The sequence below is a fragment of the Penicillium paradoxum genome, assembly GCF_028828445.1.
Source record: "Penicillium paradoxum strain IBT 22861 chromosome Unknown utg000006l_segment0_segment0, whole genome shotgun sequence".
NCBI lineage: Eukaryota > Fungi > Ascomycota > Eurotiomycetes > Eurotiales > Aspergillaceae > Penicillium > Penicillium paradoxum.
The window spans coordinates 2,853,138-2,875,565 of record NW_026643184.1 but is presented as its reverse complement, the minus strand read 5'-3'; the positions used below and the strand labels follow the sequence as shown (position 1 = coordinate 2,875,565).

Here is a 22,428-nt window from a genome sequence, read left to right as displayed (position 1 = left end):
GTCGCCTGATATCCCTGTTTTACTTCCTCCTACCGTGAGCTGTTTTTGTATGTCTTTTCTTTTTACTTGAATGGGGAAAACAGTAGAGAAAGAGCAAAGAGAATTTTAGAGATCCGAAGCAAAGAAATAAAAGAGATTCGACAAGCGACAATTGCCAAAATAAAAGAAATGCCCTATATTGTACAGGATGCAACGTAATAATCATCCCAATGGAGACCGCTCTAGTCCACACAGAATCTATTGCGAAGAAGTGCTTCTCCAAGCCGACCCTTTTGAACCGAGTCTTTCTATTTAGTTCGTGCGAGCAACTTCATCGATCTCGACCTTTCCATCTTTGCGGACCTTCGCAACACTCTGGCGTATTCCCTGAGTTTCCTGCTCCAGTTCCTCGACAGAGCGTGTCAGACCGGGGATGTTGCTGACGGCCCGCTCGGCCTCGGTCTTTTCCTCGGGCTTTTTGTCTTCGATGGCTTGAGGAGCGGGCGGGGTAAAGCCTCTGGGAATACTAGCAATCTCATTGGCATCCTGTGTAGACAAAATATCGTTGATGCGAGGACCGCGAGATTGCACGAGGATGGTTGTGGGGCCGTCGAATTGCAGGAAGAGCTGGGTGAGCGAGTTAGCTGGTCGATCACGTAGATTAGGGATGGAGATGTCATACTCTATCTCCCCAGATGGTCATTCGAGACCAAGTGCGCAGCTTGTGGAACCATCGCATAGTGGTTTTGTATGCCTTGTGTTCTGAAACATCCTGAACGAACTTGGCGTTCTGTAGTAGCCTTGGTAGCGTCTTCAAGCCCGGGACCTGGAAGTTGAGGGTAGTGGATTTGAAACGGTAAGGGCGAGGAGGATTGGAGGACATGGTGTAGGCGACCACGTTGCTGTCGAGAATTAGCGATGTAGGACATGGTACTGCAGTCGAGATTCATACCTGGGGTGCGCGATGTACTGTTCACCCTCCTTCAGCTCAATTGAATAGAGCTGTCCGTTTCCAACCAACGCTATTAAACCTCTGCCAGTCACTTCGGAGCTACCCCAGTGAGACAAGCTCTGCGCAGATTAGCTTGGGTCTTTCGGTCAAGCGGTCATAGGTTCACTAACCAGGTTGGCATTGATAGTCGGCTTGATGTTCAGAGACCGGCCCGTCCATGCAAGCAAAGCCCGTCTTTGGGCAACCATCCAGTCCACAGAGCCATCGACGTTCACGACGGCGAAAGAGGTGTTGGGCGATCGAACGGAGACGAGAGCTGTGATAGGGCTGGCGGAGGAGATCTAGAGAATTGTCAACAACCGTGTTTGAGACTCCAAACATCATCCGCATTGCGCATCTTACCTTCTGATAAAGGAAAGGCACTCCGACGATAGCCCTCCGGAAGGGTTCTAGAACGCTCAATGTGGAAACCACCTGCACAGACTATCCGTTAACATGGCCATCCCTTGGCAGCAACATTGTTGTAAGATCGCATACATTATCTGGCTTGCCGCTTAATCCAACCAACGTTCCCCGGCGTGTGTATAGTTTTTGCGAGGCCGAAAGCGAAACCGAAAGAAGCGAGTATGGAGCGCCGACGACATCGAATCGCGCATCTATCACCCTCGGCGTCAATTTCCGTTCTCATATAAATGTTCATTGCCACAAAGGAGACTCAATTACCTCGTGATTCAACAGAAGTGGGCGTGCCGGCCAGAGGCAGACTGTCGCCGTTGACGGAAGACACTCCCGAGGGTGCGGCGCGAATCTGAACGCATCGCGTTTGCCGATGGACCCGACGGACAACTCGAGTCCAGGACAGAGTCCGAACACCTCGCTGGAGGGGGCGCATGGTGTATGAAAAAAGAGCAAAGACCCGAAGGGAGAATTTACGTCAGTTGTGACGAAACCTTGAAAGGGAAATCGGGAAATCGTGGGCCCGAGAGCGCGATGTCTACGAAGTACACAACAGCCCCTCTGAATTGCGACATTGGGGGTTTAGCAATAAAAAGTTCCTGAATGTCTTATTCTTATTTTACATTTATGCTTCTCTAACTATTTGCGACCATCTTGGACTCTACATACAGGGCGACGGGTTTTCCTCCGAAGCCGGCGATTTTCCCCCCACGAGCTATCGGAGACAGCTACTACACGGCAACCTTCCCGACGCGCACCCACTATGCGCCCTTGAAGTCCTTTAGGGTGACTTAAATTACCTTCGGAGCTCAGAAATATCTTTTTCAAGCAGCCATGCTGCTCAGAGCTGCGCGATCGCCGTGCTGGCGCACAGCGCAATTCGCCTACCCGAGCTTCGCCGGTAGGTCACGAAGCACACGGCTCAATGGCACACAACTACGTGCCTTCACGTCGAATAACAGTCAATTGTGGAGTCAATCTGCAGGTAACAAAGATCATGAAGCTGTCAAAGCTGGTCCTACACCAAATCCTGCTCCTGCACAATTAGCAAATGCCAATATCATCCAAAAACCGGAAGATAGCGGCAATGTGAAGACCCCGCCAAAGAAAGACTTGTTGAGCGAGCCGATGGCCGCAAATAAGGAGCAAAGAAAAGCAGACTGGGCTATCATGAAGGAGATGGCCAAGTATTTGTGGCCTAAGGTAATCCTTGAGTGCTGTTGCTACAGAGTAACTGGGTATTAACTATAGCTGGTAGAATGATTGGGGCACGAAGATTCGTGTCAGCTCAGCGCTTTCACTACTTATTGGAGCAAAGGTTGGCATCAACTGGAATCAAATCTTTAGTCTCATCCTGCTAATATAAATACATACAGATTCTCAATGTGGAGGTGCCTTTCTACTTCAAGAACATTGTCGATTCAATGAATGTAGATTTTGCTACCCTCGGCGGAACCGCCTACACTGTGGCCGGATCAATGATCATCGCTTGTAGGGATAGCAGTTTCGGAAACCCAAAGTCAAACGCTAATTTGTTATAGACGGTGTGACTCGAATTGGTGCTACATTGTTCCAAGAGCTTCGCAATGCAGTCTTCGCTAGCGTTGCACAGAAGGCCATTCGCAAGGTGGCATCGAACGTTTTCGAACATCTGCTGCGACTGGATCTCAACTTCCACCTCTCCAGGCAGACTGGAGGCCTGACCCGCGCAATTGATCGAGGTACTAAAGGCATTAGCTTCTTGCTTACTTCCATGGTTTTCCATGTAGTCCCAACAGCACTGGAAATCTCGCTTGTTTGCGGTATTCTGGTATGACTTGACGAATGATATCTTTCTTTTCATACTCTACTAACATGCCTTAGACTTACCAATATGGCCTCCAATTTGCTGCTATTACAACGACCACAATGATCGCATATACCGCGTTCACCATCACTACAACTGCGTGGCGAACAAAGTTCCGGAGACAGGCCAATGCAGCTGATAACCGCGGAGCCACTGTTGCCGTGGACTCGCTCATCAACTATGAGGCTGTCAAGTACTTCAATAACGAGAAGTTCGAAGTAGCGCGATATGATAAGGCCTTGAAGAAATATGAAGATGCATCCATCAAGGTGACTACATCTTTGGCATTCCTCAACTCTGGCCAGAACATGATCTTTTCCACTGCGCTGGCCGCAATGATGTACATGGCTTGCAATGGTGTTGCGAATGGAGCCTTGACTGTTGGTGACCTTGTCATGGTCAACCAACTGGTCTTCCAGCTCTCGGTTCCGCTCAACTTCCTGGGATCAGTCTACCGTGAGCTGCGCCAGTCTTTGCTGGACATGGAGACGCTTTTCAACCTGCAAAAGGTGAACGTCACCATCCAAGAGCGACCCAACGCCAAGCCGCTGCAGCTGACTCAGGGCGGCCAAATCCGCTTCGAGAACGTTACTTTTGGCTACCACCCAGATCGACCAATCCTCAAGAATGCCACCTTCACTATCCCAGCAGGACAAAAGTTTGCCATCGTTGGGCCTAGTGGCTGCGGCAAGTCTACGATCTTGCGTCTGCTTTTCCGCTTCTATGACGTCCAGTCCGGCCGCATTCTGATCGACGGACAGGATGTCCGTGATGTGACTCTTGAAAGTCTCCGCAAAGCAATTGGAGTGGTGCCACAGGATACCCCGCTGTTCAATGACACGATAGCTCACAACATCCGCTACGGACGGATCAATGCATCGGATGAAGAAGTACGCCGAGCTGCAGAGCGGGCCCACATCCACAAACTCATCGAAGGTCTGCCTGATGGCTACGACACTGCTGTTGGCGAGCGCGGTATGATGATTTCCGGCGGCGAGAAACAGCGCCTAGCAATCTCTCGACTGATCCTGAAGGATCCCCAACTTTTGTTCTTTGACGAGGCAGTAAGTTCTCACGATCTCGTTCACCCGTCAAAAAGATGAAACTAATCACCCCCTTAGACATCCGCGTTGGATACCTACACAGAGCAAGCCCTGCTCCAGAACATCAACAGCATTCTCAAAGAGAAGAGCCGCACCAGTGTGTTTGTGGCTCATCGTCTCCGCACGATCAGCGACAGTGACCAGATCCTGGTACTGAAGGAAGGGCACGTAGCAGAAATGGGCTCGCACCGCGAGCTGCTCGATCGGGATGGCATTTATGCCGAACTTTGGAATAGTAAGTTATCTTGTTGGTGCAGACTGCAACAGTTGCTAACTCAATTCTAGCCCAGGAAATGTCCCTGGCCCAGGATGTTGACTTGGAGCGGAATCAAAGTGAGGAGGAGATTGAGCCTAAGGCTTAAGCTATATTCTACTCCGTACATCTGAAAATCTGTAGAGAATCATCCCATACATAAGACTCAAAATACATGATACTTTCTCTTGTGCTTCTCATGGCCACATGCCCATAGTACTCCGTGCCCCCAACGGGTTAGACGATAAACCGATGCGCAGCAGGTAACGTCGGGGGCTGTGGTGGGCAAACGCTGGAATATGCTGGAGCCTTGAGTATATAGCCAATGATCTGGTGACAGGTATTTCGTACATGCCACCTAAGCTGAACTCTTACCAAATTCGATGTTCATTGCCGTAAAAGAGGAGAGAATGGGAGGATGCGTGTTTCGCAAACACCTTGGCTCAAGCCAACACTAGGCAATCCCCAATCATTGCTTACCACACCTAGCAGCCGCAGCTAGTTCCACATACGTGCATATGATTGACCAACAGGATGGGTTTCTTGCGTCAAGTTCGCCCGGGTGGTTTGACTGCTAAGTGTTGTGCGTAGCGCTGCTCGTAATCATCGACCCCGCAGCCAAAGGTGACCTTTCTCGAGCCTCCATGTATATAAGCGCCCTCCCACTCCCGGGGTTTTTCTGTCTCCAGTCACTTTTACATCTTCCCAAATCACTCAAACCAAGTTTTCTTTCCGTTCAATATACCATGAAGGGCCATATCTTCTCTTCCCTCCTGTCCGATGATAGAGTCCAAATCTTAGAGGATAAGATAGGATATCATTTCACCTCGCGTGATTTGCTCCGCGAGGCACTACAATCATCCAATGGCGTGAATGGAGATGCAAATAAGAATCTCGCGTTGATCGGCGACGCCGTTATCGACACCGTTCTCGTCATCCACGGCTATGGCAAGAAACAGCCTAAGGGTAAGCATACCGACCACCCTGGCCATCTTCACGAACTAACGACTGTTGCTATCGCTAGGCATGATATCGGATGTTAAATCCCAAAGGGCTGGCAACAAATATCTTACTGCCCAAGGCTTTTCGCTAGGCATCGACCAATTCGTTGTCATCAACCCGTCTCAGACTGTGGTTGGCGTCAAAGTTATGGCCACAACCATGGAGGCCATTATCGGAGCAGTCTTCCTTGACTCCGGTCACCAGCTTGGCCCGTGTATCAAGCTCATGGTCGTTTTGGGCCTTTCTTGGCCAGAGTGAACGTCTATTGTCTGCTGCGGCAAGATACAAAATCCCCTGACGGGGGGCTGGCGGGATCGATTACGACCGTGGGCTTCTTTCCATTTGAGTGTGAGGTACGTGAGCTGGCTTTTCGTCACTTGAGTGATCTCACTATCAAATGGGCTTTGTCCATTTCGTAATCGATCCCGCTTGCCCCCGCGTTGGGGGATTCTGTATGTTCCCGTGATTGAGAATGGCTTCTCTCGCCGAGAACAGCCCGAAGGGGGTCACAGCGAAGTGATTTGAGAATTGATATGGTGGATTTTACGAGGGAGACAATTGAAATAACCGTTGCATTGATTCTGGTTCTTCATTCGCGTCGTAGTGGTAGTTATGTTTCGTTCATGTTTGGGAAGGTTTGGAGTAAAATTGTTTCGATGTTCAGAAACCATTGGGTGAGTTACTTCAAAAGAAGACAGGAAGACTGAGGCCATGTAGGGCCGTATCTATACCTTCGCTTCTGATGCAAGCTATATAAGTATGCAAGCTATATAAGTACCTGGGGCCTCCCAGTAAAGGTCAGACTGCGCTTGGCAGTTTGATTCTTTATTGTTGAGCTACTTTATATTTTCTGATTGCCCAGACTCCTGTTTCTGTTACATGTTTCGTCTTTTTCATTTGATTTATTGTTTGTAGTGGGCCACCAAGGCCCTCGTTTTTCATTTCGTTCCTCCTCCTCCTCCTCCTCCTCCTCCTCCTTCGGAATATAATATAGCCTTCTCAACCTTTATGAGGATCTGATTTGCCAATAAATCAAGATCGAGTTATATACTCTTCCTTCTTCTCTTTATATATACAAATCAAAACGCCATCCTTTCCCAACCCGAAGAAAGGATTATATCAGTTGCAACAGCAATTATACCCCAATAACTTGCCAGTTTAGTGGTCACTAAAATGCATTCCCGATATGAACGATGAGTGATCATATGATGCTTATATCGCCCAACATGGGCTCTTCTTTGCCTGTGCCCTATTTTCCAAAAAGGCACCACAAGGAAAGTCATACTCCAAACTCTTACTATCGAACGGAAGCGTTGCGGTTTCAGTTCAAACAGCTCCTTCATCACGGGTTTCCCAAATCAACACAACACCCTTCCACGATATTATGCGAAAACGTCAAAGAAAAAGTTCCCAGAGAATACGCAAAGGAAGACTTCGAATGTCACTGCCCAAAGATGATCCTTGATGCAGTCGATCCAGACATCAATTCCCTTGATGCTGCACGCAACAGCAAGCCACACAAGGCAGAGACACCAATGGTGTATCTATATCGACAACAACCAGCGATTGATTGAATAGAATACCATGGCGACCCCGATGAGGCTATTATCGGGACAACTCTACGACGTTGGAGCCAGGTTGTGCCGTGCTCGAGTGTGACGATGACTGGAAATACTATGGGCAAAGGGGCTACCCCTGAGCATTGAAATGTATGTTTGATTACAAGATTGGATTGAAGATTCGAAAAGGCTAAGGACTAAGCTAGGCGATAACATCTCGTACTTCTCATGAGCCGGAAGCCATGGGGTTGTCTGCAGCCATTAACAACTCTGCTGGAACTGCCAAGATAACAGTGGTCGACTTACAGTAGGAACCTTTATTGGGTACAACCTTCAGTTCAATTGATATTTTGATTGTCTTGGTCTTCAAGAAAAGCTAAAGAACGCTAGGTCAGGTGGTTGTTGAAGGATACTCAGGTTAACAGAATGGAGCTATTGGGAGATGATGGACTTGAACAGAATCTGGAGATAGCTACCTGATATGCTCGACTCGTTTAGAGGCAGTATTAGACTTCTTGCTCAGTCCATAGCCTTCAGTTCTTAGCTTTATCCACTAGCTTGACCATGCATCTTGATGTCACTATCCGTTGCCTCTCACAGGCAGTTATAATGATTTTGTCTAAGAAGCCATGTGGTCAATGTATCACGATATCCCACAGAGTTGAACAGCCAATGCTTCCCTGCATACTCTATATGAGCTTTCAATTTCATGTTCCACTGCAGATTTTAGAGTCAATATAGGTGTTCTAGTTAAAATATCAAGACTCCTTCGCATGTAAGAGACTGTTACATTAAAACGACCAGTGTTGATATACCAGTACTGTCTGTCGGGCTTTTCTTTGTCCTCATAAGGTATATTAGAAGGGCAGGATACATCCTAAGCTTATTGAATCTTTATTTTACACCCTCCCTGCTATATTTGATACTTATGAGGAGTCGATCTTCCATCATGGAAAGCGAAGTTAGCAAAGAAATTGTTGAAAGACAACATCAATATCAGACGTGCGGAGTCATACCTATCAACATAGAGCACTGGTCTCATTTGTCGTATATAAATACTACACTGAGGGATTTGAAAATTTCAGTCTTCTCTCATCCTTCAGTCTTCCTCCTTTCACACATTCCTCACTGAGGACTCATGATGGATTATTATATTTTGATCGCTCATTCCACACTTCTAGAGTTCATTCTGAATCCACTTCTCATGCCTTCGCATTGAAACAGCGTCTTTCCCGCCATGACGTTGTGAACCACCGCCTCATGAGCCGTTCCCCTATATCCCCATATTCCCTTTCGGTTGCCTCTATAACTACACGTTGACTACGTGACCCTGATCAGCGATGCCCTGCTATCCCATGCTCAGTTCAACCACTCGCAGCCTGACCGACCTCCTTTGGATCCGTGCTGACCCGCAACTGGGATTTTGGTTGGTGGCTAAGATTTGGACTATCACTGACTAGCTCATTCGCTATGAGGCCCCTCAAGAGAGGCTTACAGCATATGTGCTAAATGCAATGGACTGTTTGATTCTTGCCAGATTGCTTTCTTGGGAGACACGGGGTTCATGTGGAGTTTGACCTACGCCTATTGCATGATTTGGGCGCAAGACCTACAGCACCTCTTCTCAGCGGCAATACCCCCATCCTTGACGAGAAGTTAATGATAAGTACCCATTTGCTCTTCTGGATCCATAAACGCCGTCATCACAACTCTGCGCTATATATAGGGATCAGTTCAGGAGTAAGTCTTTTCTTTTTCATACAGCAACTATCATACTTTGCTAACATGATTTGGCGGACTAGAGAGGTGATCTCCCGCATGATCGTTGAATAGACCTATAGTGTCTATTTTATCCACCGAGACTTGCATATTATGTCCAAGAGATGGGCAATGTGATTTTCAACGAGAAGTGACTTGCGTTCACTTCCATCTACCCTCACTATCAAAACAACATTCCTCTACTTGGATGCCAGTGAATGGTCTGTGTGGTGCTCACAAAGCGCGATGACACTATGAGCAGAGGATATACACCAAGGGAAAGCAAGCGAGCGGATCTAGACAACGAATCCCTCTAGAAACGAGGCAAAAACTTGTCTAGGTCAGGCTTCTTCGAACAAAACTGTCTTCAAGTTCCAAGAACGGACTCGGAACGAACACATTACTTGACATGTGGGAAGGAGTATTGGGGTGACCTTTAGGGGAATCCCGCTAAGACTACACCCAGGTCTGCTCTTACACCTCATCTCAGTCTCCCTTGGGAGCATCAATATTCCCCTGTATTCGAATCATGGGCTTCTACGCTTTTTCATGGCCTTGAATTGGACACCCTCGAGATGGACTGCGGAGGAGCACGGTAAGCAAGAGAGAGTCACAGAGACGGGAATTGACGGGATTTTGCGGCTAACAACCTCAATTGTTTAGAGCTATTACGCCCGATAGTCGATATGTGACCATACCGCAGATAAAAATTGGCAATAATCGAAATTCGACTTGAATACCGATAAAGGCATGATAGAATGCGACGTCTACCTAAGCCTAGTCTGGACCGGATAGGCACAACATTGAGCTCTGGCGCGATGCGTTAGAGCGGTTTGCGTCAATGCACAAAATTTTGATTATTTTTATCATTTGCTTGACGTGTGAAGCGCTAGGGTCTATCTGGAAGCTACTCAATATGCCACAACATTCCACTGTCAACAGGTCCCGGACAGTCTAGGATGCGTCTACCGCTGCCGCTGCCGAGTGAGTTTATATCTGGTGCCGACGAGCTTCCATTAGATAATCTAATCAAATATAGTACGGCCAAGACCCTGTCTTTGCAGTTCCTTTCCCTAATTTCGGTGCCAGAATGCCGATGCGTGCTTTTGGGAGATGAGCCTCGTATTGCGCACCTGGAGATTTGTGACCATCTCAGATGCCCGCGTTGTAAAAAGCGCATGTCCATAGGTAGCTCTGGACGGTGGCATCGAGCTATAAACCAAAACTGACAAGGTCAACCAGATTGAAGAAGGATACGACCTCGCCTCTCCTCAATGACGTTCTCCTATGAGACCTGTGGGAGATCTTAGCCCCCGGAAGCTTTACTGTGGTCGTCACCACACGATCAATCTTGATGCCATGTGACAGCATAAATGGGAAAATACTAGCGTCTATCTTCGCTGTATCTCAATCACTTACGTGAAGAACCGAAGAACGTCTTGTTCCATATGACTTCTAGCCGTTGGCATCGCATGCGCAGCTATTTAATATCGGCGAGATTGACACCCTGGTTGATGAATCTAAAGAACTCCAGCTCTGTTGTTCATATGCTTCTCGTACTTGCCGTGTAGAGTATCTCATGAGATCTATATTATGCTAGATCCATTGTCTGAAAAGATTGTTAGTATGGCAAAAGCCTTATTCAAATCTCGAATCATATAGTCGTCAGACGTGGCCCCGATGTGACAAAAGAAGGACTTGAGAATCAAGAGATAGCATATGGACTTGTGGACAGTCGCATAGCTCGGATTCCACGCGTCAATGATTTATCTTCTGACGACCAAGGCTGGGGGTATATCGTGATGGAGTTTATAGAAGGGAAGGTTGTCGACTCATTGGATGATATTAACACTATACAGATGGTTGCGAGCGTACTGTACTTGACAATTTCGCGACGTTGCGATACCACATTCCACATTCCACATTCCTGGGTCACTTTATGGAGGCGCATGGATTCAGAGCTTCCCTGGCGAAACTGTGCAAACCGAACTATGTTCCACTTCTCCACCATAGAACGGAATTCTTTTCCGACTTGGGAGATAGGCCGCATGCCCGAGACAGTTCAAGCCGTCAACCACGAGCACACTCCATCGCTCGCTACCACCTGCAATTATTCAACACAATAAGAATCACCTCTCATCCATGCTCCATGCCTACATGTAGGTAGTGATCATGTGGGTATTATGCGCGCTTAGTGTACTGCTGCTCATGCAGGTGGAATCGTAGATCGGGTCGATAGTTTTTCCGGGTTCCCAGGTTCGATTGTGTCCTCGTCGCTACCAAAGTCCCCAGTCCCAACCTTGGAACCACTTGACCACCCATGGACCGGGAGGTATATATTGACTTTGAGAGTATATTGCAATAACACACAGCTCAATAGAGGGAATATATCTATGTTGATAGGGAAGATCGTACGATATCAATGTGAAGCTTAGTGTGCTTCCCGGCATTGCCACCGACCTTGGAAGTTGGAAGTACCTACTCTCATCGCTTTCAAGGGAGGGTTGATGTTTGATGAGACAAACCCCCTGAATTGAATGTCCGTTGCAATTCTTTCGACTGATGGACATAGTATTGCCATCATTTGCCAAATCGGCTGTGTTCCCACAATGCCGTTGAAGCGGGACAGCACAGACATGGAACGTGCAGTCCTGGAGAGCGTCCTCCGGACGGAGTACGGAGTAAGAATCCTATCGCCTCTCCACTTGAGTGCCGGAAAAGATAAGAGAATGGCCTGGGGAGAAGGCAATTGGATGTGACAGCATCTCGATCTTGATCCTTGTCTAATGCAACCTAGTACATATGCGTGATTAATATCGTTTGCGGGTCGATGGGGTCTGTGCGATTGGGAGGCTTCGACCGTTCGAGAACGTCCATGTCGCGTGGTTCTATAAAAAGCAACATGGGAGGAATAGGAATTTCTCCTGAGCAATTAATTGGAGATTATTGCTCTGATCCGATGCGAGTGACGATCATGAAATCAAATAATCGATGTGCCGTCCAGAGTCGATGTCGAGATGAAACAGACACGACCATGTGCTCTAGCCTCTCCGGATATTGCCTCGCGCTAAATTAGCCCGTTCGTCTCCCCACACCCCCCTTTCTTTTCTTCAAGGCTTCTCTTCTTCTTCTTTATCTATCTGCTAGTCATTCCTTATTATCTGGAGAATCATACCCTTCGTTTCAATTGATACTCTTCCACATTCCTTACCCAGGATCCATTGTATCCTGCACTTCCCACGCGACACTGCATATTTTTCAGCCTGCCTCAGCGCTTACTGAAACTCAATCCTTCCCGAGTAAGCATTCATATATCAACCTCTCCCGGCGAACCTTACCTTGGAAGAGGGTCAACCTTGAAGCCTTGCTCATCAGGACTGACCCGGGGTTCTGTACAGGACCTTCAACCGCCTTTTGACCTGTCACTGTATGTGGGAACGATCATCGCTTGCCTTCCATAACCAGCATTCTCGCCAACTTTCAGGGCCAACCGTCCCTCGATCTTAAGCCTACCTCCATCTGCATCTGTATCTTTCAACCGTCACAATGGGTCTTATCGAGAAACTGCAAGCCAGTACGTTCCGCCCCTCCCGAGAAGAAGGGGGAAAAAATGGCAAAGCGCCATTTCACTGCAACATCTCCGAAAAGAGAACTAATATCGAAACAGAACTCGAGATCTACCGACTTGAACAGCGCTATGCTCGCCGCAAGCACCGCAGCACATTTTCCCAAGGCGCCCAGTACGTCGATGGTGAGTATGTGTACTCCAACGGCGCAAGCTCGCCCACCAGCACCGTCTCCAAACAATCCACCGGCAGCTGGCGCCCATCAGGATGGGGCAGCCAGGCATCGCGCTAGCGATGAGCCTTTTTAACTGTCGACTGGTTTGCAGTTACGCCCGACCGATTCTTTTGGATTAGCGGTGCCCTTTTCACTTCTTCATCTTGTCTTTAGCATTTTCACCCTTGTTCACTCTTTTCTGAAGACTTTTTCTTCTTTTTGTTTCAGAGCTTCGCGTGATGCCTCCGTGGGGTCTTGACGACTTCTTGTACATCCATGTACCATGTTCTTTTTTCTGGGATTGTTTACCTCTTGCGTCTCAGTCTCATGATTTCTATGTCTCGGCGGGAACCCATATTCGAAAAGTTGGAATTTGCTTGCTTTTTTCCCTCTCCTTCAGGATTTTGGATTTCTCCTGCAATGTGCCTGCTTGGTCTTTTAGTGCTTCTCATCTTCGGCTTGTTTGGTAGTCTTCAGTGACTGGGACTTTGATGCTTATACTCAAACATCTGTGATTGAAATCGTTTATCTCCATGGTATTTTTCTTATCTTAAGTGCTATGTATATGTAGTTGTCCAAGCCACGGCGTATGCTGGTCTATACTATGTAGGTATGGGTGTCATCCATGCTCTTCATGGGCCTAAGGAAAGGGTTCCCTATCATTTCCTTGTTGTACACGATACTCGGGATGAGACTTGTTTCGGAAATCAGGATGGTGCAAGTATGTTCAGCCTCTGTCAGCTACCTACGTTGTAGCTATCTTTTAGACTTGTTTGCATTTGAATGCGCAATAATCCTTTTGACTTGTCCTTTTAACTTCCACATCACGATTTCTTCCTCTCTTGGATATAACAATGGCTATATGCTAGCTACTGAAAGTTCCCCTGAGCCCGTTAGTTCTATCCTCATATACTAGCTTATCATTGTCCAACGTGTAACTAAGTAGCTGCAAAATTCTTGAGTGCTAGCCGCTTGTTTTCTGTCTCTTTTCTTAGATGTGCTAGTCAAAATGATGATATGGAGCAGTGCTTTCAATGATTGAGGTCGGTGTGGATTGCGAAGGTTCGTCTCGGCTTCTTTGTTGAAGCTTTCTTTCACTTGTGTCGAATCATGCGATGCTGTGAATGAGCCCCTTTAATTGCCAATAATTGTATATATAAAGGCATCGAGTCGAAAGACCACTGAAAGTAAAAGGAAATCGTATGTTCTCCAAATTATAGAGCTGTCAGGCCTCAGGCAGCAAGGCTGAAACTCCGCGGAACTTACGTCACACCACGCTCTGGTCTCTCCATCTCCACACTGCCAACGCATCTCTTCATCTTGTGATTGCCTTGGGTTTTTTTTTGACTCCAAACAGCTTTGGGGTGATCTAAGCTTGTTTCTTTGCATAACCTATCGCTAAACCTACGACCCTCGATTTTTGACCTCCTGACCGTCTCGCGACACCCGTCCATCGTGCTGAGGTAGCTTTCGTCCACCATGAGCAGTGCCTAGCCAAGCATAGCTGGTGAAAGATTGCAGCATAGGCTGTTTTGAGCGATGGATCAAGCAATCCAGCGGCTATTGAACGACAAGCTCTACGATAGGAGGAAGCAGGGAGCTTTAGAGTATGCTAGCCCCGCCTCATAGCTCTACATTTAAAAGGACCCATGCTGATCGCCGTTGATAACATTAGACTTGAGAGGATCGTGCGGGATGCTGTCTTCCAGGGAGAGCAGGATAAAATCCGAAAGATCGTTGAACAGCTCTGTCATGACTATGCATACGCCGTACACCAACCCCACGCCCGGAACGGAGGTTTAATCGGACTGGCTGCTGCCTCGATTGCCTTGGGATCGGTGAGTGATAGCTACAACGAAAGGCCGGGAGGACACTTTAGCTGATGCTGGGGATGTAGGAGGGAGTTGCGCCGTATTTAGGCGAAATCGTGCCGCCTGTTCTCGCATGCTTTTCCGACCAAGATGCACGAGTACGGTACTACGCATGCGAGAGCATGTACAATATTGCCAAAGTGGCTAAAGGAGAAATATTACTGTTCTTCAATGAAATTTTCGACGCCCTGGCTAAGGTAAGGGGTAGCGGCACGTTTTGGCGGGGTATTGCACATGCTAACATGCACTACAGCTTGCCTCCGATTCCGAGCTATCAGTCAAGAATGGCGCGGAGCTTCTAGATCGTCTGGTAAAAGATATCGTGGCTGAGTCGGCGGCTTCATATGTCTCGATTCTTCATTTCAATGAAAAGGAAACACCGGAGGCGGAGATTCAGGAGGACAATGACTTTCCCATGGCATTCTCTCTCGCGCGATTCATTCCATTACTCAAGGAGCGAATTCATGTGATCCAACCGTTCACTCGCAATTTCCTGGTCTCATGGTTAACCCTGTTAGATACAATTCCTGATCTGGAGCTCGTTAGCTATTTGCCAGATTTCCTGGAGGGATTGATCAAGTTCCTTGGCGGGCCCAATAAGGACGTGAACATTGCGACACAGGGATTGCTTGATCGATTTTTGTTGGAGATCAAGAGGATTACGCGACTGAAGAAAGGAATTGAGGATAGCCGAAAGGGCCAGCAGAGCAACAGACACTCGGTTGCCAGCGAGACGATGAGCAGCGTGACCGAACAAAATACCCAGACAGATGGTGCTAGTGATGTCAAAGATGACATCGCTGTCGTAGACTCGGCATCAGAGTCTAGCCTCGATGATGAAATTGCCCAAGCTGATGGAGACTGGATCCCCGGACAAGATGTACAAATCGACCATCCCAAGATCCTTGATATCCTTGTCGGCTTTGTCAACACTTTATACGGTAAGGTGGCTCTATGCGCTACTGGTTATCACTGGCTAACAGCTTTTTAGAGGAGGAAATGCAATTGACAGCCCTTCGTTGGATTGATTCCTTTTTCGAAATTAGCCCTGAAGATATCCTCCCATTCGTTCCACGACTGTTGACTCAGGTACTTCCCGCCATGTCCAGTGGCTCAGACGGGGTTCGAAAAGCAGCAAACCAAGTCAACACGTCCCTCATGCAGTACATTTACTCTCTGTCCGATGACACAACCGAAGAAGCCCAGGCACCATCGTCAAAGCTTGTTTCCACTACAGCCAGCAAAGAGACCTTAGAGCGGAGGTCATCGACACCCGGCATCAGACCTTCGGAGACAGCGAGCATTGACACAAAGAAACAAACAACGCAGGATAATTCCAATGCGGCCACACCACGCAGCAGCATTGTTTCCACGCCAATGCCTCCCGTTGACCTTGATTATGCTGCCGCTGTCAACTCCCTCACTCTACAATTTCTCAATGAAAATGAAGCAACGCGAGTTGCAGCCCTTGTATGGCTCGTCATGCTTCACCGCAAAGCCCCGCGAAAGGTCGTCGCTTTCAACGACGGTACCTTCCCAGCTTTGCTGAAGACACTGTCCGACCCTTCGGAGATTGTTGTAATCAAGGATCTCCAACTCCTTTCGCAGATTTCAAGGAACAGCGAGGATACCTATTTCACCTCTTTCATGGTGAACCTGTTGCAGCTTTTCTCCACAGATAGACATTTACTCGAAGTCCGCGGGAATTTGATTATCAGACAGCTTTGTTTGAACTTGAGCCCGGAGCGTATCTATCGAACTTTAGCAGACTGTCTCGAGAAAGAAGAGGTAGGTTTTCTACCAAGTTATTAAGTGGACTTCCTTGCTAACATACCACTAGGATCTTGAATTCGCTAGCATCATGGTTCAGAATTTGAACAACAATCTTATTACTGCGCCTGAGCTCTCGGAGCTGAGAAAGCGCTTGAGGAATCTCGATTCAAGAGTACTATTTCCGACCACCTTATCATGTATGCTTGATGCTAACTAATTACTTCCTTAGGATGGCCAAGCGTTCTTTGTTGGGCTTTTTAGATCATGGTGCCACAACGCTGTTTCCACGTTTTCCCTCTGTCTTCTTGCTCAAGCCTATGAGCAGGCATACAATCTCCTTCAGATCTTGTCAGTGTATCAGTTCTGTCAACCATAATTCCCGACTAACATGAACATGTACAGTGCCGAATTGGAAATGACAGTCAATATGTTAATTCAAATCGACAAGCTGGTGCAACTACTCGAGTCACCAGTGTTCACATGTATGTTACTCTCCCTGACTCTGATAGTCAAAGCTAATCCCACCAGATCTTCGCCTCCAACTTCTCGAACCCGAAAAATATCCCTTCCTCTACAAATGTCTCTACGGCGTTCTCATGCTCCTCCCCCAGAGCTCCGCCTTCGCCGCCCTCAAGAACCGTTTGAACAGTGTCAGCAACATTGGTTTCCTCCACAGCGCACCCCGCAGGTATCGCCCCTGTCTCGCGCAGTCCCATCCCAAGACCCCCGAGCTAAACTTATCCAGCACTGCCCAAACAGGCCCCACACCCTTCGACCGCTCCACAGGCAGTCGCCTGAAAAGCCGCGACGAAAACGCCATCCGCTGGGTCGACCTCCTCGACAAATTCAAAGCCGTCCAGGAGCGTGCCCGTCGCGCCCAGGCTCCCCGGAACCACTCTCTCGACCAAACAGGTCCTCTTCTCAACCCCTCCCTCGCAGCCGCTCTCTCCGCTGCAGCTGCAGATCGCCCCAAGGACCGATCCGGTCTCCCTGATACTCCGCGCGGTGTCCCGAGTGGTTCTCACCATCCAACTGCTGGAAACTCGCTAGGAGGCTCCGGTCCTGGCGCTGGCACCGCTGCCGGACGGGGTGGGGATAACGGTTCGCCTAGGGTTATGGGCTCGCATAAACACAAGTCAAGCCTTTCGAACATCGGTCGTGGGTTGGGTATTGGAGGACGTAAGTCGAAGAAGTAGGTCGGTAGGACCTGGATCTGATGTTTCCATAGACCGTTTTTTTTTTGTGTATGTTCTACTTAGCAGCATTGTTTCGTGGTGTTGATACCCAGCATCCTTTATTTGTGAATAAGTATCTATATGTGTCAATGACATCGTATCTCTTAGCCAATTTTGCCATATCTCATGTCCTGGTAGTCCCTAAATGTAGTATTCATCGTTGCTGGTTCTTCAGTGAGATTTAGCTTTGATTTTAAAAAAAAGGAAACAAAAACTTCAATTCGTTCTATGGTCATAATCGCTTGCCAAATGAATACGCTCCAAAAAGAATACCCCAAGTCCCATAAATTCCAGCCCAAGTCAAATAGATGCATCAATGACTGATGTACTGGAAAATAGCCGATACATCCTGCTCACTCGTCTCCTGACGAAGCAGTAAATCCTGAATCTGATTAAGCGGGCCCTTCTCGCCAGTATTAACAAAATGGTTCCAAGAACTAGTGTCACCATACAACATCGCAGGAGCCTTCATATACTGCGTCCCGTCAGGTCGACAGCGCTTGCATTTGAACGTGTCGTGAGTATCACTCCGAGTATCCGGTTTGAACTGGAAGAGTTCGCGGAGGGAGTCGAGGGAGAAATGACGCTCGACGTCTTCTGCGGAGTCGACGACACATGAGGAAAGAGATTGTTTGTGAGACTGGCGCTGGAAGATTTTCTCTTCGATCGAGCCGGTTGCGATGAATCGGTAGACGAAACAGTCCTTCTTCTGTCCGTCACGCCAGACACGGGCCAGCGCTTGCTGGTCGGCGGCTGGGTTCCAGTCTGGGTCGAAGAGGACTAGTCGGTTGGCGCCGATTAGGTTCAGTCCGCATCCACCGGCTTTGCTACTCAGCAGGAATACGAATTCTGGTCCGTCAGGGTCGTTGAATTTGTCAACTAGCTTTGTGCGCTTTTTGATGTTCATGGTTCCGTCGAGTCGTAGACTGCCGTATCCTCGGGCTCGGCAGAGCTTTTCGAATAGATCGAGGGTTTGAGTGTAATTGCTGATAAGAACGATTTTGTCGTTGGTGTCTTGTCTGATTCGAGCTAGCATTCGATCAAGCACCATCATCTTGCCAGAGTACCAGCTCTTGATTTCTCGATCACGACCTCGGGAGTCGGGGGGTGCATAGTCTTCCGGGAAGGTATGCTCGCATCCCGGAAGGTCGTTTGCGAGATCGAGAAGATCTGGATGATTGCAAAGCTTTTTCAGTAGACCAATTGCTTTCAGCGGTTGGCTTCCTTTTCCACGGAGGAGGCTTCGAATCTCCGGGCTCTGGATGAAGTGGTTGTATAGGCCACGCTGGAATTGTGACATGTTGCAGAACACGACATGTTCGTATTTTACGGGAAGGTATTTTGAGAGAAGCTCATTGGTTCGGCGAATAATGAACTTGTTAACAATCCCAGATAGTTCCAGCAATCGTTCATCGCCAAGCTTCTTCTCCTCGTCGGTGGCTGCGGCATCTCGTCCTCGAAGAATTGGCAGTTCGAATCTCTTCCGGAAATCGTTTTGAGATCCCAATAGATTCGGGTTTGCGAAGTGGAGAAGAGCGAAGTACTCAGACAAATCATTCTGGATAGGCGTTCCAGAAAGGATTACTCGCCGAGTAACATTGAGTTGATTAAGCGCCGTCCAAGTCAAGCTCTCCTTGTTTTTAAGTCGATGGCCTTCGTCACATAGAAGAAGTCCAATCGGCGTATCATTTAATGTATCCGCATACATACGGAGTGTCTCATAGGAGACAATAAGCACAGGCCGGACAATTCCACGGCCTGATGCAATAGCCCACTGTTTAATCTGCGTTATCAGTTCGGCTTTCGTGGCCTTGCCATCTATCGCAAACGGTGTCGTGGCATCTTTTCCAAGCCATTTTGCTACAATATGGTCAGTTGAGGGAGAATAATTTGGGGTAACAGGAAAAGCTTACTTAGTTCGTTGGCCCAATTGCCAACCAAACTCGAAGGACACGCAATCACGCATTTCTGAATGGTAGTTTTTCCGGCCTCTGAGGATTGCTTCAATAAAGTCCACATCAGTGCGATGCATTGAAGCTGCTTCTTGTTAGAACCAAGAGAAGGAAATCAGGTTGACCAAGCTCACCGTTTTACCCAGTCCCATGCCGTCTGCCATGATGCATCCGTTTGCGTTTTTATCAACAAGTCCAGTGACACATCGATAAAGGAACTATGCACAAGTATAATGTCAGTCTTGCTTTTGTGAGTCGACTTAGCGTGGGGGGAATACCTTCACACCCTCGACTTGATGTGGTCGAAGCACTTTGCACAACCTCGGATCAATGACGACAGGCACCTTTGGTCGTTCATCTACATCCTTTTTGAGCCCCAGAATGTCTGCTAGACTCTTATGGACAATCGGGTCATCCGATGCTGGCGTATCTTCCGTCGGAGCCTCCAGTGCTTTAGGCGCGGGTTCCTCCGCAACATCATCTATTGTAGGGTCGTACAGGACAATCGCAAATTCTCCACTGGGGTCGTGTAATGGCTTGACGACGAATGTGGCGCCTCGTCGCATGCCCAACGTCGGAGCAACTCGGCTACCACTGTATCCATCTGTGGCTTTGTTGATGAACGGAATCTGGAATCGTGTCCTAAAGGCCACATCTTTGTCTTTCGGTTTATACGCGGGGAATTTATTCGCCTCTCGTGTTGCCAAAGCAAGCCGGTCGTCATTCGTATATGGCTTTTCCTCCCCGTCATCCATGGTTCCGTCAGCGTTGGCGTAATTGACCTTTCGCCTCTTCCTCGCTGGTTTCTCAGATGCCCGCGTTGGCGTTGCAGTCCCCGGGCATTTAAATGGCCTTACAAGCCGGTCAATAGAACTCTGAGAGTTCACGGATTTCGGTTGTAATGGAGTCTTGACGCTCTCGTCGCCACCAGCCGGGCGTGCTCGATACCTTGGAGCTAGTCAGCATAACTTCTCGTCGATAAATGATCTTGGGCATTACATTGATACCAAAAAGCCCAACTCAGATACACCAAAGGTCCTGCACAATGATCCCAAAGTTGGGTGGCAAGAGCCAGAGTCCAGGCAGCGACGCGTCTCGCGTCGGCCTGAGGCTCCCAAAACACCAAATTACCGCGTTTCCCCAATGCGGAAGCAGAGTCACGTGGTCCCCCTTAGGTCAAACAGCTCTACAACGCCGAGTCTTGTTCGCCTGTGCCACTTGCATTCCTGTGACAGGTGCATATTCCTTTCCCAAGATGACACTACCTTTGCTTAGGGGAAACAAGATCACCTTGGAAGACGCCTTGAGCGACGACGATAACATCCTGCACCGTTTAGACTATCCGCAGAAACAGAAGGATTTCTGGTCATATCTCCTTTCCCATACAAGTGAAATTGAATCTGTGTTTCCTTCCATCTTTGTGTAAAACATTGTCGAGTTGCTGAGGAAGCGGATTGGTTATGTGGGAGTTACAATGTCTGCATTCCAGTCTATATCAATCTACCATCAGAAGAGCGGGTCCTTGTCCGGATTCCACTACCTTTTAAAATCGGAGAGGAGAGTGTCCCGGGAAATGTCGAAGAGAAACTGCGCTGCGAAGTCGCCACATACATTTGGATACGCGAAAACTGTCCCGCAGTTCCAATTCCTTACCTCTACGGTTTTGCATTTCCAAATGGGCAGACTGTATGTGAGCCTACACTCTCTATCTACCTCGGACTGCTAACAATACGAGCTTAGTTTGCTGAGGAAAGCTGCATGAGTTTTTCTTCTCGCTGGCAATGGCGTATCACGCAAATCATGCGAGCATGGTTTGGATACCCTCAAGCCTGTCCTTATATCGGCACGCGGGGTAGAAGTGTGCTCAAAACTGGATATATCATCATCAGCTTTGTAACGAAGGGTCAGATGCTCTCCAATACCTTGGCAGATCACCTCTTGGGAGACAGGATACGAAGACGGACTCTTTTCGGTGATCTTGCGAAGATCATGCTCTCGCTTAATCGAGTCAAATTACCGCAAATCGGATCCCTGAGTTTGGATGATAAGGGTATAGTTCAGTTGAAAAACCGACCTCTAACACTGCGACTCCAAACATTTGAAAACGAGGGCATTCCCACAATACCAAGGAACTGTACGTACCAGTGCGTGGAGCCTTATATTCTGGATCTTTTACAGTTACATGACAACCGCATACATCATCAGCCGAATGCTATTCATAATCTGAATGATGGCCAGGAGCAATTCGCAGCTCTAACCATGATGCGTGGTCTCTTACCTCAATTCATTTCCCGGCAATATCGTAATGGCCCATTCGGGCTTACGCTCACTGACCTACATCCAAGTAAAATCTTCGTTGACGAAAACTGGCACATTACATCCTTGATTGATTTAGAATGGGCATGTTCCTATCCCATTGAGTTACAAACGCCACCTTACTGGTTGACTGGCCGACCTATTGATGATATTGAACATGGAGAGCATCTTCAGACTTTTGAAAATGCCATGACCGAATTTCTCGATGCCTTTAAGGAACAGGAAAAAGACTTTCAGGCCCCTGGTGCTTCCCAAGCTGAGATAATGGAAAAATGCTGGGTCAAAGGAAGTTTCTGGTATTTCCAAGCCGTCCAAAGCCCGAAAGGCCTTCTCCGGGTTTTCAACGAGCATGTTCAGCGCATGTTTTGTGAAGAGCACTGTACTCAGCGACTGTTCGATCAAACTGTCAGCCCTTATTGGGCTGTGGGCGCCGAAAGCTTCATTCAAACGAAGGTCGAGGAAGAGGCTGAGTATAAAAATCGACTAAGGAAGCGGTTTGAGGAGGTTGGTTAAGAAGATTGATATATATTATCTGTTCATCCCTTCTCTCTTCTGTGCCTCCGATCCCAAAGACAAAATTTGGTCAATGTTTG

General features: G+C 48.0%; 7 protein-coding genes across 7 annotated transcripts; 5 read left to right on the top strand and 2 right to left on the bottom strand.

Annotated features, from left to right (window-relative positions):
* Positions 1-291: 291 nt before the first annotated feature.
* On the bottom strand, positions 292-1,823 carry N7457_007470 (AIM24 family protein; the record flags this gene model as incomplete). Its single annotated transcript, XM_057178513.1, has 7 exons — positions 292-606; positions 662-881; positions 932-1,050; positions 1,102-1,272; positions 1,334-1,405; positions 1,469-1,587; positions 1,655-1,823. The coding sequence occupies 7 exons, from the start codon at positions 1,821-1,823 to the stop codon at positions 292-294; spliced, it is 1,185 nt and encodes a 394-aa protein (XP_057030257.1).
* A 398-nt stretch (positions 1,824-2,221) lies between these two features.
* atm1 (ATP-binding cassette Fe/S cluster precursor transporter ATM1) lies at positions 2,222-4,698 on the top strand (the record flags this gene model as incomplete). The annotated part of the gene is made up of 7 exons (XM_057178512.1): positions 2,222-2,590; positions 2,646-2,705; positions 2,764-2,878; positions 2,929-3,197; positions 3,251-4,297; positions 4,355-4,571; positions 4,622-4,698. The coding sequence occupies 7 exons, from the start codon at positions 2,222-2,224 to the stop codon at positions 4,696-4,698; spliced, it is 2,154 nt and encodes a 717-aa protein (XP_057030256.1).
* Positions 4,699-5,335: 637 nt separating this feature from the next.
* N7457_007468 (ribonuclease III domain-containing protein) lies at positions 5,336-5,849 on the top strand (the record flags this gene model as incomplete). Its single annotated transcript, XM_057178511.1, has 2 exons — positions 5,336-5,555; positions 5,614-5,849. 2 exons carry the CDS (start codon positions 5,336-5,338, stop codon positions 5,847-5,849), a joined length of 456 nt encoding a protein of 151 aa, XP_057030255.1.
* A 6,605-nt stretch (positions 5,850-12,454) lies between these two features.
* Positions 12,455-12,766, top strand: N7457_007467 (uncharacterized protein; the record flags this gene model as incomplete). The annotated part of the gene is made up of 2 exons (XM_057178510.1): positions 12,455-12,482; positions 12,576-12,766. The coding sequence occupies 2 exons, from the start codon at positions 12,455-12,457 to the stop codon at positions 12,764-12,766; spliced, it is 219 nt and encodes a 72-aa protein (XP_057030254.1).
* Positions 12,767-14,227: 1,461 nt separating this feature from the next.
* Positions 14,228-17,528, top strand: N7457_007466 (VAC14 family protein; the record flags this gene model as incomplete). Its single annotated transcript, XM_057178509.1, has 9 exons — positions 14,228-14,295; positions 14,364-14,526; positions 14,586-14,756; positions 14,813-15,500; positions 15,551-16,347; positions 16,400-16,504; positions 16,562-16,680; positions 16,735-16,814; positions 16,861-17,528. The coding sequence occupies 9 exons, from the start codon at positions 14,228-14,230 to the stop codon at positions 17,526-17,528; spliced, it is 2,859 nt and encodes a 952-aa protein (XP_057030253.1).
* A 352-nt stretch (positions 17,529-17,880) lies between these two features.
* On the bottom strand, positions 17,881-20,274 carry N7457_007465 (DNA-dependent ATPase RAD54; the record flags this gene model as incomplete). Its single annotated transcript, XM_057178508.1, has 4 exons — positions 17,881-19,427; positions 19,481-19,604; positions 19,654-19,737; positions 19,798-20,274. The coding sequence occupies 4 exons, from the start codon at positions 20,272-20,274 to the stop codon at positions 17,881-17,883; spliced, it is 2,232 nt and encodes a 743-aa protein (XP_057030252.1).
* A 1,045-nt stretch (positions 20,275-21,319) lies between these two features.
* Positions 21,320-22,348, top strand: N7457_007464 (uncharacterized protein; the record flags this gene model as incomplete). Its single annotated transcript, XM_057178507.1, has 1 exon — positions 21,320-22,348. One exon carries the CDS (start codon positions 21,320-21,322, stop codon positions 22,346-22,348), a length of 1,029 nt encoding a protein of 342 aa, XP_057030251.1.
* Positions 22,349-22,428: the final 80 nt, after the last annotated feature.